The 12,230-nt window shown below is 43.2% G+C and overlaps 1 protein-coding gene across 5 annotated transcripts in view; it reads left to right on the top strand.

Moving 5' to 3' along the window:
• Positions 1–12,230, top strand: part of THADA (THADA armadillo repeat containing) — a 480,068-nt gene that overhangs the window by 103,099 nt on the left and 364,739 nt on the right. The window contains exon 23 of one of the 5 annotated variants that reach the window (XM_069954793.1): positions 5,984–6,044. The exons of the other annotated variants lie outside the window; for them this stretch is intronic. Coding sequence (XP_069810894.1) covers positions 5,984–6,008 — 25 coding nt within the window. The 3' untranslated portion in view covers positions 6,009–6,044. Of the gene's footprint in view, positions 1–5,983; positions 6,045–12,230 lie in introns of those variants that run through there. 5 annotated transcript variants of the gene reach the window in all.

Raw genomic sequence — 12,230 nt, 5'->3', positions numbered from 1 at the left:
AACTCACATGTCCTCCTAGCCTTCGTAAAGCTGTTGCCACCACCGGATGTCATCTTTAGAGATGAGCGGACCGTTGGACTTTTGGTCCGACGGCATCGGCGCTCTCTTGTCTTGTCTGTGATCCCGGCCGCATAGTTGCAATCCCGCTAATATGCGGCCAGGATATTCCAGGGATTTCAACATCGATTCCCTGGAATGACCTGGCCGCATATTCCCGGGAGCGCAACTATGCGGCCGGGATCACAGGCATGACGAGAGAGCAAACTGCTTTCGGACCAAAAATCTGAACAGTTCGCTCATCTCTAGTCATCTTCTGCAGGAAACCGGATATGCCACCTACTCAGCTCCTCCCACCCCAGTCATTGATTGGCTGAGCGGGCAATCACTCAGCTGAGTTTGTAATGTTGCACCTAACAGAGCTGCATCACCCGGACTGCGGTGAATGTGACCCGGCGGTGGTTCTACAGGGGATGGGTGAGTTAAATTTTTAGGTATATTTACACCCTCCCCCACCTGCCTGCAAATTTCAAAGTTGGTGGGACTTCTCCTTTTAAGGGTCCTGAATGGTGTGCACTCCTCAATGTACTCAGAAACCCTTAAATAAGACAATGCTAGATTTTCATATTATTGATTATAGTGAAACTCCAGCTTCTGGTAATCAAATGCCAAGAGTTCGGCATCAGATGAACCGCAACTTACTGTAAGCTTGCTCATCTCTGGTGATGATAAAGAAGACATTGCTGAAAATTGGTCTGTACAGAATAGAACAGACATGTTCCTACGAGCTTTGACGTCCTCACAACTCGTGGGAAAATGCCTTTCTCGCTGATGGACTGGACACTGGCCCCAGTAACTGACTGGCTGAGCAGCCAGTTTGTCAGCTGGGTTGTGATTTCTTAGCGCCAGAGAGCGGGCACTGTCAGCAACCATTTTCATGTTTAATTTATATAATTCAGCAGCAGTTTTTTTCAAAGTAATAGTTCTAGGTAAATGTTCCTTGGCCCACTTTGAGGAAAAACTGCAAACCATTACAGATTTCATTGCCACAGCAAAATCACCACTGAACCACCTCCTATAGGTGGTGCCACATATTGTAAAAGTTTCCGTTTTAACCGCATTGTGTGGGTCAAAGGGGTACTAACTCTCCTTAATGAGAGAGTACCCCTTTGACCCATGTCGATAAACCTTTCACTAGCCAGCCAATACCCTGCTTTGCACTGAAGAGGGGAAACAATCCCGAAACAGCTGTCTGTAGATGGGAAATCTTTCCTTTTGGAGAGATTTTTTGGCTTGGGATAAAATCCCCAGTCAATGTCCTAAGACACCTAGATTGAGTGAGACTTGACTTGAAGGGACACCTCTTTGCCGAAGAGGTGTGAGATCTATTTTGCATACCCCTTCTAACCGCATTGTGTGAATTTGATTTTATAGTATCTGCCTGCTAGGATAATTTCCTCCAGCGCCAAAACACCTTTTCGGAATCCAACTTTATTAATTGGATACAGCCAGTTTGGACTGTTTCATATGCAAGTGTGAACTCAACTGCAACAAGTTTATTGGCCAATAAAATTATTGTAAATGGCCTTTTATGTACTTAGCCCGTAGACTGTTTCAAAATATTTTTCTTTTAAGCCTTGTTTTTATTTGGTTAAATTTGGAGCGTCCCAAAGCAGGAATGTTTTCCTTTAGTTTCAAGACTATCTTAGCGAGCGCTGACTTCTGAAGCGCGTTCTAAAGAAAGAGAAGAAGAAAAAATATGGGAAATAAGACTGATAGTTGTTTGCTATAACTATGGAACAAAAGGGCCCCCAGCCATGCTTTATTTTCAAATAACCCTTAGATATTTCTCGCTGCCAGCGCTGCCTACACAGAGGAGACAGAATAGCAGCTCCGGAAATGATCCTTCTCCTTCCCTGAGGGATTCACAGTTCAATGTGTGGAAGGAAGGGATGAGAGCATAAAGCGCTGTTACAATCTCTGCATATGCCGGTCCTACTTGTGCTTTTGTATGAAGGAGATTTCAATAGTTTTTTTGTAAGTCTTATATATTGTCCTTCATTACTTCAAAATTTATTTATTTTTCCTTGCCGGTTCCCTGTAAGAAAGTGATGGGTTAAGCAGAATCTTATTTTCTGTGTCGAAATCAGGACCAGTAAGTGGTGAGAAGCAGGAAACGGCACCTTCAGGATATCAGTAGCAGGGTATTGGGAAGGTCAGCACAGCCTCTTTTTTTTTTTTTTTTTTTAATACCCATTACTAGAGGGAGCTTAAAGGGGTTATCCAGCGCTACAAAAACATAGCCACTTTCCTCCAGAAACAGCACTGCTCTTGTCTCCAGTTTGGATGGTGCTTTGTAACTCAGTTCCATTGAAGTGAATGGAGCTTAATTGCAAACCACACCTAAACTGGAGACAACAGTCATCTTGTCTCTGGAAGAAAGTGGCCATGTTTTTGTAGCGCTGGATAACCCCTTTAAGATTTTTCTGGATACTGTTAATTCATTAATTTCTGCACGTAATTGTGCAACTGATATGAAGGTAGCAATATAAGAAATTAAAGTTTTACTGTCATTTCTTTTTTTTTTTTTTTTTGCAGATATCAATAGTACAGGCGATTTTAAGAAACTTTGTAATTAAGTTTTTTAGCCCCTTCCCCTCTCTATAGGTTACACAGGGCTCGACTAATGTAAGCTAGTCGAGATTTCCTGATAATGAGCAGTGAATAAGAGAGGGGGGGGGGAGCTGGGGAAAGTCTTTTTGAATGCAGATAATGGCATATTTGCCTAATATACCCAATTACAAAGTTTCTTAAAATTGTCTGCACTATTGATTTCTGCAAAAAAAAAACACGACAGTGACTTTTTAATTTCTTCGATGCTATAAATACTAAAGTATTATAGGACAGCTGGGCTTTAAAATAAAATTGTATGTTAAGGTTGTGGATTGGGAGTCAGAAGAAACTTGCGCACTCACACTCTGAAATTTAAGTATTAAAACGGATGTACCCTCAGGTACATCGCTTTGGGTTTTTTACATTAACGGATCAGCGCCGATGCAGGGATGCTGGTGGCACCAGTCTAATCCTGAGCACCAGCCTGGCATGGCGCACTGGAGGCGGGCCCACCACCTTCTAGTGTTACGATCTCCCCACCCCTCTGTGACACGGCTCCATTAGAATAAATGGAGCCGCGTCACAGAGGGGATGAGGTTTTATATGACTGGGCGGTGGCGGGTCTTCCTGCTTTGGTGGTGATCCGTTAGTGTAATGGTACATTCGCTTTTAACATTGTACACTTATTAAAGGGAGCCTGTAACTTTGAAAATCAATCTGTATAAACCTTTGCTTATCTTGCGCTAAATAGTCACGTGGGCAGTCCTGCACAGTGATTGACAGCGATTTCTGTAAGACTTGTCTGTTACTAATTAGGACTGCCCAATTGACTACTTAGGCCCAAATAAGCAAAGATTTCCATGACTAAATTAAAGGGGGCAGATAGTTGTTTTTTTTTTTTTTTTAATTATTATTATTATTATTATTTGCTCCCACAGTACACTTACCTTGTCCTCCCCCTGCTGGTTTCCGGTGTGCTGCCTGGTCTCTGTGGCAGTCCTCTTCAATTATGTTCCATACAGACAGGAAATGGCCACTCAGCAGTTAATCTCCTTTCATTAGCTCCTGGGCAGGAATTTCCTGTTCACAGGATAGGTAAACGGAACAAGTAAAGAGGAGGACTGTGGCAGGGACTGCATTTTCAACATGAAAGATGCTATTTCAAAGGGTTTTTTGGCATCGCAAACAATTTTTTATGGACTAGAATAAATTAAGCACTTCCCCTCACATTCCCTGATTCTCTGCTGCTTCTTTCTGGACTGCTTCTGTCCCCACTTATCAGCACTTCCTACTTTTTAGTTTAACAAGCAGTAATTGGCACTGATTCCAGGGCTTTTGGATTGAGAGAGGTGAGTATTATTTAGTTTTGTTTAGACAGCCTTGAAGCCCCCCCCCCCCCCGAAAAAAAAAGAGTAATAGTCCAGCCAAACACTTTATATGCATGTTTTGTTGCATATTCACCTTTATTGGAGTTAAGGAAAGTAGGGATGGTCCGAACCCGAACCCTCGGTAATGATTCCCGCTGTTTGCCCGCTCCGCGGGAGGACCGCCTGGAAAACTGGGATACAGCCATAGCCATAGGCTGTATCCCAGTTTTCCAGGCGTTCCTCCCGCTGTATCCGGAGCGGGCAGACAGCGGGAATCTGCTGCCGAGCGTTCGGGTTCATACGAACCCGAACCTCGGCAGGTTCGGACCATCATTGAAGGAAAGTATAAAAAAAAAATGTTTTTTTTTTTAAATTTTTATAACTATTTATGGAGGAGTTGCAGTGTGGAAAATTCGGAGGTTTGGTCTGGTGTTAACACTTCTTTTCCTTTCTGAAAAATCTGCAGTAATGATAGTTATGCGGTATTATGGATAAATACTTGTCAGTGAGGGGCCCAGGCTGAACAGGTGATAATCCCTGTGGGAGCTGTAATGGCAGCCCTGTTGTTTGTCCCCCAGCTTTAACAGAAACAGATGTTACTAAGAAATGGTTGAATGGAGTTTTAAACAACTTAAGAGAAGATGAGACACAGAACTGCAAACCCTTGTATTGGACTTCATTGCCGCAGTATGTTAACACTTATTTTTTCCGCTGGTAGTTAAAGGGATACTCCAGGTAGAGGTAAAAAAAAAAAAAAAAATCAAACCTGCTTACCTATCTATCCCAGTTTTGAAGCTATCAAAAATCCATTTGTTTTGGGGTTCTTCGTTCTGTATTTTGTGGCTGTACTTCCTGGTTGAGCAGTTGTACACAGTGCTACAGGTTCCAGAGTGCATTGCTTTCCCTCAGCTGTTCATCACAGTCCAGAACTTCTAGACTGTGTTCACACATTGCAGTTTCATTGTTTTACTGAATTATTTGCAGTACTTTATCATGTCATTGTGGTCCCACATACACAGCACATTGTATTCTCTACCTGTAACAGCACACAGCACACTGTATTCTCTACCTGTAACACCACACAGCACGCTGTATTCTCTACCTGTAACGCCACACAGCACGCTGTATTCTCTACCTGTAACGCCACACAGCACGCTGTATTCTCTACCTGTAACACCACACAGCACGCTGTATTCTCTACCTGTAACACCACACAGCACGCTGTATTCTCTACCTGTAACACCACACAGCACGCTGTATTCTCTACCTGTAACACCACACAGCACGCTGTATTCTCTACCTGTAACACCACACAGCACGCTGTATTCTCTATCTGCAACACCACACAGCACGCTGTATTCTCTACCTGTAACACCACACAGCACAGTATATTCTCTACCTGTAACACCACACAGCACACTGTATTCTCTACCTGTAACACCACACAGCACACTGTATTCTCTATCTGTAACACCACACAGCACACTGTATTCTCTACCTGTAACACCACACAGCACGCTGTATTCTCTACCTGTAACACCACACAGCGCTGTATTCTCTACCTGTAACACCACACAGCACACTGTATTCTCTACCTGTAACACCACACAGCACACTGTATTCTCTACCTGTAACATCACACAGCGCTGTATTCTCTACCTGTAACACCACGCAGCACGCTGTATTCTCTGTGTGTACCACCACACAGCACGCTGTATTCTCTAACTGTAACACCACACAGCACGCTGTATTCTCTACCTGTAACATCACACAGCATGCTGTATTCTCTAACTGTAACACCACACAGCACACTGTATTCTCTACCTGTAACGCTGATATTGGAATAAAGTAAAGAACTTTTTGAATTATTTTTTTTTTCTTTTCATCTCACAGCACATAATATGATCAAGCATCTTTTATCTTTGAGGTTGAACCTCACAATAAAGACTTTATCAGATATTATCTTACATGGGATATACTGTTTATGCCTTTTGTTTTTTCTCCAGGTGGGATTGGCAGTGCCGGCTCTGATCCTCTCTGCCGTTTACCATCATTTAATTGTGTTACTGCATCATTTTTTCTGAAGACTCTGCAGTACTGCAATGAAACTCCAACATGTGTGAACACAGCCCTAATTTCTCTGCAGACTTTTGCACAATCAGTGAAGTTGCAGCAGCTGTTTCTGTCACTCTTTGCCTGCTCAGGTGTAGTGAGGGGCTGGTTAGAGAGGGGGAAACACTCAGGGGATTGGGGGATCCAGCCAAGCCTCCTGTGACTTCACGCTCTGCCCCCTGTCTGCATCATCAGCCTGTGCTCAGCAAACACACACAATGCGAGACAGAAGCATGGAATATTTGTCACCTAAGGTGGGAGAGCAGAGGGAGCAGGAGACAATGATTTCTATCAGCTACCAGTGTGACAGAACAGCACAGATATGGTAATACATTGAATAGATTCATCTATATAACTTTTCATGTACTTTTAATAGAAAACAAGTTTTCTTTATCTGAAGTTCCCCTTTAAGTTAAAAGGGTTCTCTGGGTTTTTAGAAGGAATTTTAATTTGTAGGACTGCTGTTAATCCTGGCAATGAATGGGCCATAGCACTCTGAATTGGCAAATGTGCCATCTAAACAGGGATTCTTCCGCTGTTCATCTCAAGTGTGTGTTGTTTTGTCGAAGGGTACATTGTTGTCTAATAAAAACATTCAGTGTTAACCAACGGTAATCGGTGTTTATCTGTGCTGGGAGGTCTGGTTATGTAGCTGCCAGCACTTCCCCGATGATGATGCTGTTTTAAGAATCGTAGGTGAATGCTCATTACAAACAGATTTCCATTTGAGGTTCAATCACTCCGGGGAGGCACATTATAAAGCAGCCCACATAGAGAACACACTGTACTCTGATGTATATCACTTATCTTGCTTTAATCAGTTTAATAAGCATTCATCAAACAACGGGCAGACACTTAGAGTGAACCTAAAGCCTAGGTGAACTTTTGCACCCAGAGGTAAACATCTGTGCCAACGTATAATTTTAGATAAAATTTTAATAAAAATGTAATGTTTAATTCCATGATAGTCTCCTGTATGGTTTTCATTGTGTATGGAAGTCCATGCTCATGACCCGACAGCCAGAATGAGGGGCGGTTGACCCAGTATGTCTATACATGCTGGCATGCAATAGTTTATATGCCTGACCTGCTAGCAACTAAGGGTGTCAGGAGTGAAAGAAAAAGACGTGCTCATCTGATGACAAGAGGTCTATGTCACCCCCCCCTTCCCCCTAGTGCTGTTCTGATGGTATTAGGGCCCTATTCCACCGGACAATTATCGTTCAGATTATCGTTAAATCGTTCAAATCTAAACAATATTCGTTCGGTTGAAATGCATTTAACGATTAACGACCGAACGAGAAATCGTTGATCGCTTTATAAGGGCCCTATTCCACCGGACGATTATCGTTTGCATAATCGTTAACAATTAACGATCTCAAACAACCGCTATTGCGAAAGACCTGAAAACGTTCACTCATTTCCATGGAACGATAATCGTTACTTATGATCGTAATTGCGATAGATTTTTCTTCGCTATTTATTTGCTATTGCGTTCGTATCTATTGCGAACGACCAAACAATGTCTTCTTCAATGCGAACGTTTTGCGAACGAGCAACGATAAAAATAGGTCCAGGTGTTATAAAGCTTTCAACGATTTCTTGTTCGGTCGTTAATCGTTAACTGCATTTCAACCGAACGATTATCGTTTAGATTCGAGCGATTTAACGATAATCTGAACGATAATCGTCCGGTGGAATAGGGCCCTAAGACCTGGACCTATTTTTATCGTTGCTCGTTCGCAAAACGTTCACAAATCGTTCGCATTGAATAAGACATTGTTTGGTTGTTCGCAATAGATACGAACGCAATAGCGAATAAATAGCGTTGAAAAAACAACTGCAATTACGATCATAAGTAACGATTATCGTTCCATGGAAATGAGTGAACGTTTTCAGGTCTTTCGCAATAGCGGTCGTTTGAGATCGTTAATTGTTAACGATTATGCAAACGATAATCGTCCAGGGGAATAGGGCCCTTAGTCTGGCTCAAAACTTACAGCCCTATTACAAAGGTCGGTTATCGGTCAAAGCATTGCTCAAGTCTGGCTTAAGCTTAAAAATCAAGACCGTATTAAGAGGCCCAAGTCACCTAGTAAGGGAGTTATTGGACGTATTCGGCTGCTATGGCGGATAATCGCTTTGTGTAATAGAAGACAACTATCAGCCAACATGTGTGATGTTGGCTGAATGTTGTCTTTCAACAAGTTGAAACGCCAACGATCAGCCTGGCAACAATATGCTGCCGTCATTCTGTGCAATAGAAGCGGCGGCAACAAACCGCTGCCCTCCATTATGGGCTGCCCGAACAATCTCACGATTGGCCTGGCAGCCCCCCCTGCACTTACCCGCTCCTTCTCGCTCGCTGTCGGCGAGATCTTTCGTGCAGCCCTTTGATTCAAGCAGCTGCGACTTTTAAGGCAGGATTGTTTCTGAGCCGACCCCTTTTATTGTACAAAAAAAAATGCGGTAAAGCTCATTTCACAAATGCATGGTGGGCTTAATGGAAGCAACATCCCCGTGACTTATCCATTGCTCAGTAAACAGCAATGGTGGACCTATCATGAGGTCTGTTGGATTCCAGGGGGTGTTTGTTGCCTTGCCGAGAAAGTTAGTAATTCAAAAAGTGTTGTTTTGCCATTAAAATTACTGGGCCCTGCGATGGAGGCATCTAATGGGCATTCAGTGCAAAAGTAGGTAGCTTCACTACTTGTCACCCATAAGCTACTCTATGTGTGAAAAAATTGCATGCTACCAGTGTCGCTTCGTGTAAACAGTCTTTCAAAGATTCACCCTATGTGAAAGATGGGCTTAAGCGATCTTAAAAACGAAATTTTTTAAACGATTTTTTTTGACCGATTTATTCGTCTAAACACTGATCGTTATAAAAACCAAATTGTTGCTGCAAAATAGTTAAATGATTGATTGGGCGAATCATGTGGATTTGGCAAGGGCTCTAAGAAAGGCCCGGTGTCTGAGGTAAGGCCGGGGCTGGCAGGATAAGGGGTAGTAGTTGAATGATATAGAAAGGATAACTAGAAAATGGGTGGAATGAAAGGGTTAGTAGATATTTTAAAGTGTTGCTGGCACAGCGGGTATATGTGGACCCGGGACAGCCCAACAGAAAAGAAAGTGTTGTTATGGGTTAAATAATATATAGTGTATTATGTATCAACTATATGGTACGCGTACAACCTTTTTGGAGTGTGAAATGAAGGGTTTATATGGGGTTTCCTTATTTATTTTTTGCCTTTAGGGCAGGAATGTTGTGCATTTTGTTGTTCCTTTTTCTATTTTTATATGTTTTTAGAAATAAGAAATATAGTAATAGAAAAAAAGAAACAAACTTTTATCATGCGAAACATTTTAGTTTGCATTTGTTTCTTTTTTTGCTCAATTTCAAGCATTAGAATTTTCATTGCTCTGGGTATATGACTGTCTGCGGATCTGATATACTTCTCAATAAATCAGCTTTTGTTCTATGCAATCAGATTGTGTTGTTTAGTCAGAGTTTAGACCTCGGAGACCGACGCATCCAGTGTATGCCATTGTTGCGTACAGCGGGAAACTGTCCAAACCACCTCATGTTTATATCATTACAAAACAGAATATAAAACAAGTTCTCTCAAAAATCCTTCTTTATTGGCGTTCCCATGCTGTATTTTTCATGCATTTCTTTTTTCTTTTTTCCCCCCTTCTTTTCATGGCGTTGTGCCATGCTATAACAGGCCTGCACCATTGAATTTATTTTTTCTATGAGTGCTGAGCAAAATACATTATGGCAAGAGATCAGATTCTAAAATAGTCCGACCATAAGGAAAGAAATAAGCTTTACCTATAGATCTATATGATTGTGCATTACTATCAGGCAGGTTGCACCTTTTGCAGAATGACAATTCTCACCATACTCTGGTAGACAAAGGTTGAAAATGGGGATGAGAAAACTCAGGGTCCTATTCCACGGGCAGATGGGGGCCCGATCAATAATTGAAAAGGAGCGCCGATCTGCTAGATGAGCGCTCTTTTACTGGGCCTATTCCACGACCTGATAATCGTTTAGCGAGGGCTGCAGGGACATCATTACCAATGTCCTTGCAGCCTTTGTTCAAACACCATACATTACCTAAGCATGTTGTAGGTCTTCTCCTGCACTCCTCCTCTCTCCCGGTCCCGCTCGCAGTAGCAGCTTCGGTGCGGCCTGTCTGAGCTGACAGACTGCTCAGCCAATCACTGGCAGCGGTGGTCCTGGCCAGTGATTGGCTGAGCGGTCTGTTAGCTAAGACAGGCCGCACCAAAGCTTCTGCGCCCGGGATCGGGAGGAATCAGAGGGCAGGGGAAGCCCTGCAACATGTTTTGGTAATGTATAGTGTTGGTGAAATCGCCGGTCGCCGGCCGTGCACCGCTATTCCACGCAGCGATGCGTGGTTGGTACCCAATGACTTTAGGTTTGAGCCTAAATAAACGATCAGCTTATGACACGATCATCGGCTGATCATTGTCTCTATTACACGGAGCGATAATCGGCCGAATCGGGCCGATTATCGCTCTGTGGAATAGGCCCCTTACAGTAATAGCGATGTGCTTCGCTAGGCTCGGCGGTCAGTTTGGTAGCCGTCTTTGGTAGCCGTCTTTGAGCTCAGTGCTGCTCCATTTCAGGTGACGGTAAAAGCTAAATACAATCCTGTGAAAATGAAAGTAGTTTCCCAGGACTTCATCCAGCTTTTTTAGGCACCCGGAGAGGATTGGCATGGAGTTCAAGCCAACCGTCGAGGCTAGCAAAGTCTTTCACTTTGCTTTTACTGTAAATTTGCTCATCCCTAGTTGGAAACACTGATAGGCTATGTTCACACTACGTATGAGACCGGCCGTTCCGTGACTCAAGCTGGGTCGCGGAACGGCCTGTTTTAGCCCGGATCATCACGGCCAGTACTTAAGTATCGGCCGGATGATCTTTCCTCCGTGGAGCTCTGATGCGGGCGCATCAGCGCGCCCCCGCATCAGAGCTTCCCATAGCACACAGTGAAGCAAGCGGCCGGAGCCGCTCGCTTCACTGTGTGAACTGACAGGTCCTTCTGCGGGCGGAATTCATTGAATTCCGTCCGCAAATAATGGACCTGTCAGTTGTTTGCGGTGCCGTATGGGAACCGGCCGGAGCGTATACGATGTGTGTACGCTCCGGCCGGGATCCCATAGCAAATAATGCTATGTTCCACCCCGCAAATCTACTGCTGTAGTTCTGCGGCGAGAACTACGGCCGTAGATTTACGTAGTGTGAACATAGCCATATACTGTAAAACTTAGATGAATATCTGCCTAATGGTCTCACAAAGGCTTACAGTGATGAGCTGGTCACGATGGGTTTAGCTGGTCACGATGGGTTTGCCTGGCAGTGGAAAGCAGCAGAGATTGTAAGCCCTCTCCCTATGTAGCAGTCAGTCATTTACTTTGTCCATTTTGATTTCTTGATTTTGTTATATTCTGTATTTCAACCTGTTATCATGTGTACAGCTTACCCTTACTGGTGAGTTTACAAGGAACAACTATCATTTGAATTTTAGCAATATCGATCGCATTTGAGCAATAATCGGCGAACGACCAAGCAACGAGCAACAAATCGTCCATTGTGATCTTTCAACAGTTTCTCAAATCGTCGTTGGGCGTTCCCTAAAAATTCGCAGATTGCTTTGTGTAAACGGTCTTTCACAGATTCAACCTATGTGTGAGATGGGCTTAAGCGATCTTAAAACCGATTGCAAGAACAATTTCTCTAACGATTTTTCTAACGATTTATTCGTCTATATGCTGATCGTTATAAAAACCAAATTGTTGCTTCAAAATCGTTAAATGATCAATTGGGCGAATTATCTCTTTATGTAAATGGCCCATTAGATCCAGAGAGTGCCTGTATAGTCCACCCTGCCCGATGCTCTGGCCGTGCAATAGACTATTGTAAACGAGTGCTGATCTACGTAATTGGCGCTGGTATACATGTAGCATAGGGCCATATAATATTGCTTTTTCTCTACACCTAAATTTTAGCCCTGGTAACACAAGTCAGATTATTATAAGGTCCTGGATTTGGTGGATAATTTTCACTGCAGATCCACTGCCAAATCCGCAGCCAAATCTGCATCTACTAGT

Source organism: Dendropsophus ebraccatus, chromosome 15 (genome assembly GCF_027789765.1).
Source record: "Dendropsophus ebraccatus isolate aDenEbr1 chromosome 15, aDenEbr1.pat, whole genome shotgun sequence".
Taxonomy (NCBI): domain Eukaryota; kingdom Metazoa; phylum Chordata; class Amphibia; order Anura; family Hylidae; genus Dendropsophus; species Dendropsophus ebraccatus.
Note: the sequence above shows the minus strand (reverse complement) of the source record. Positions and strands in the feature narration are given on the sequence as shown.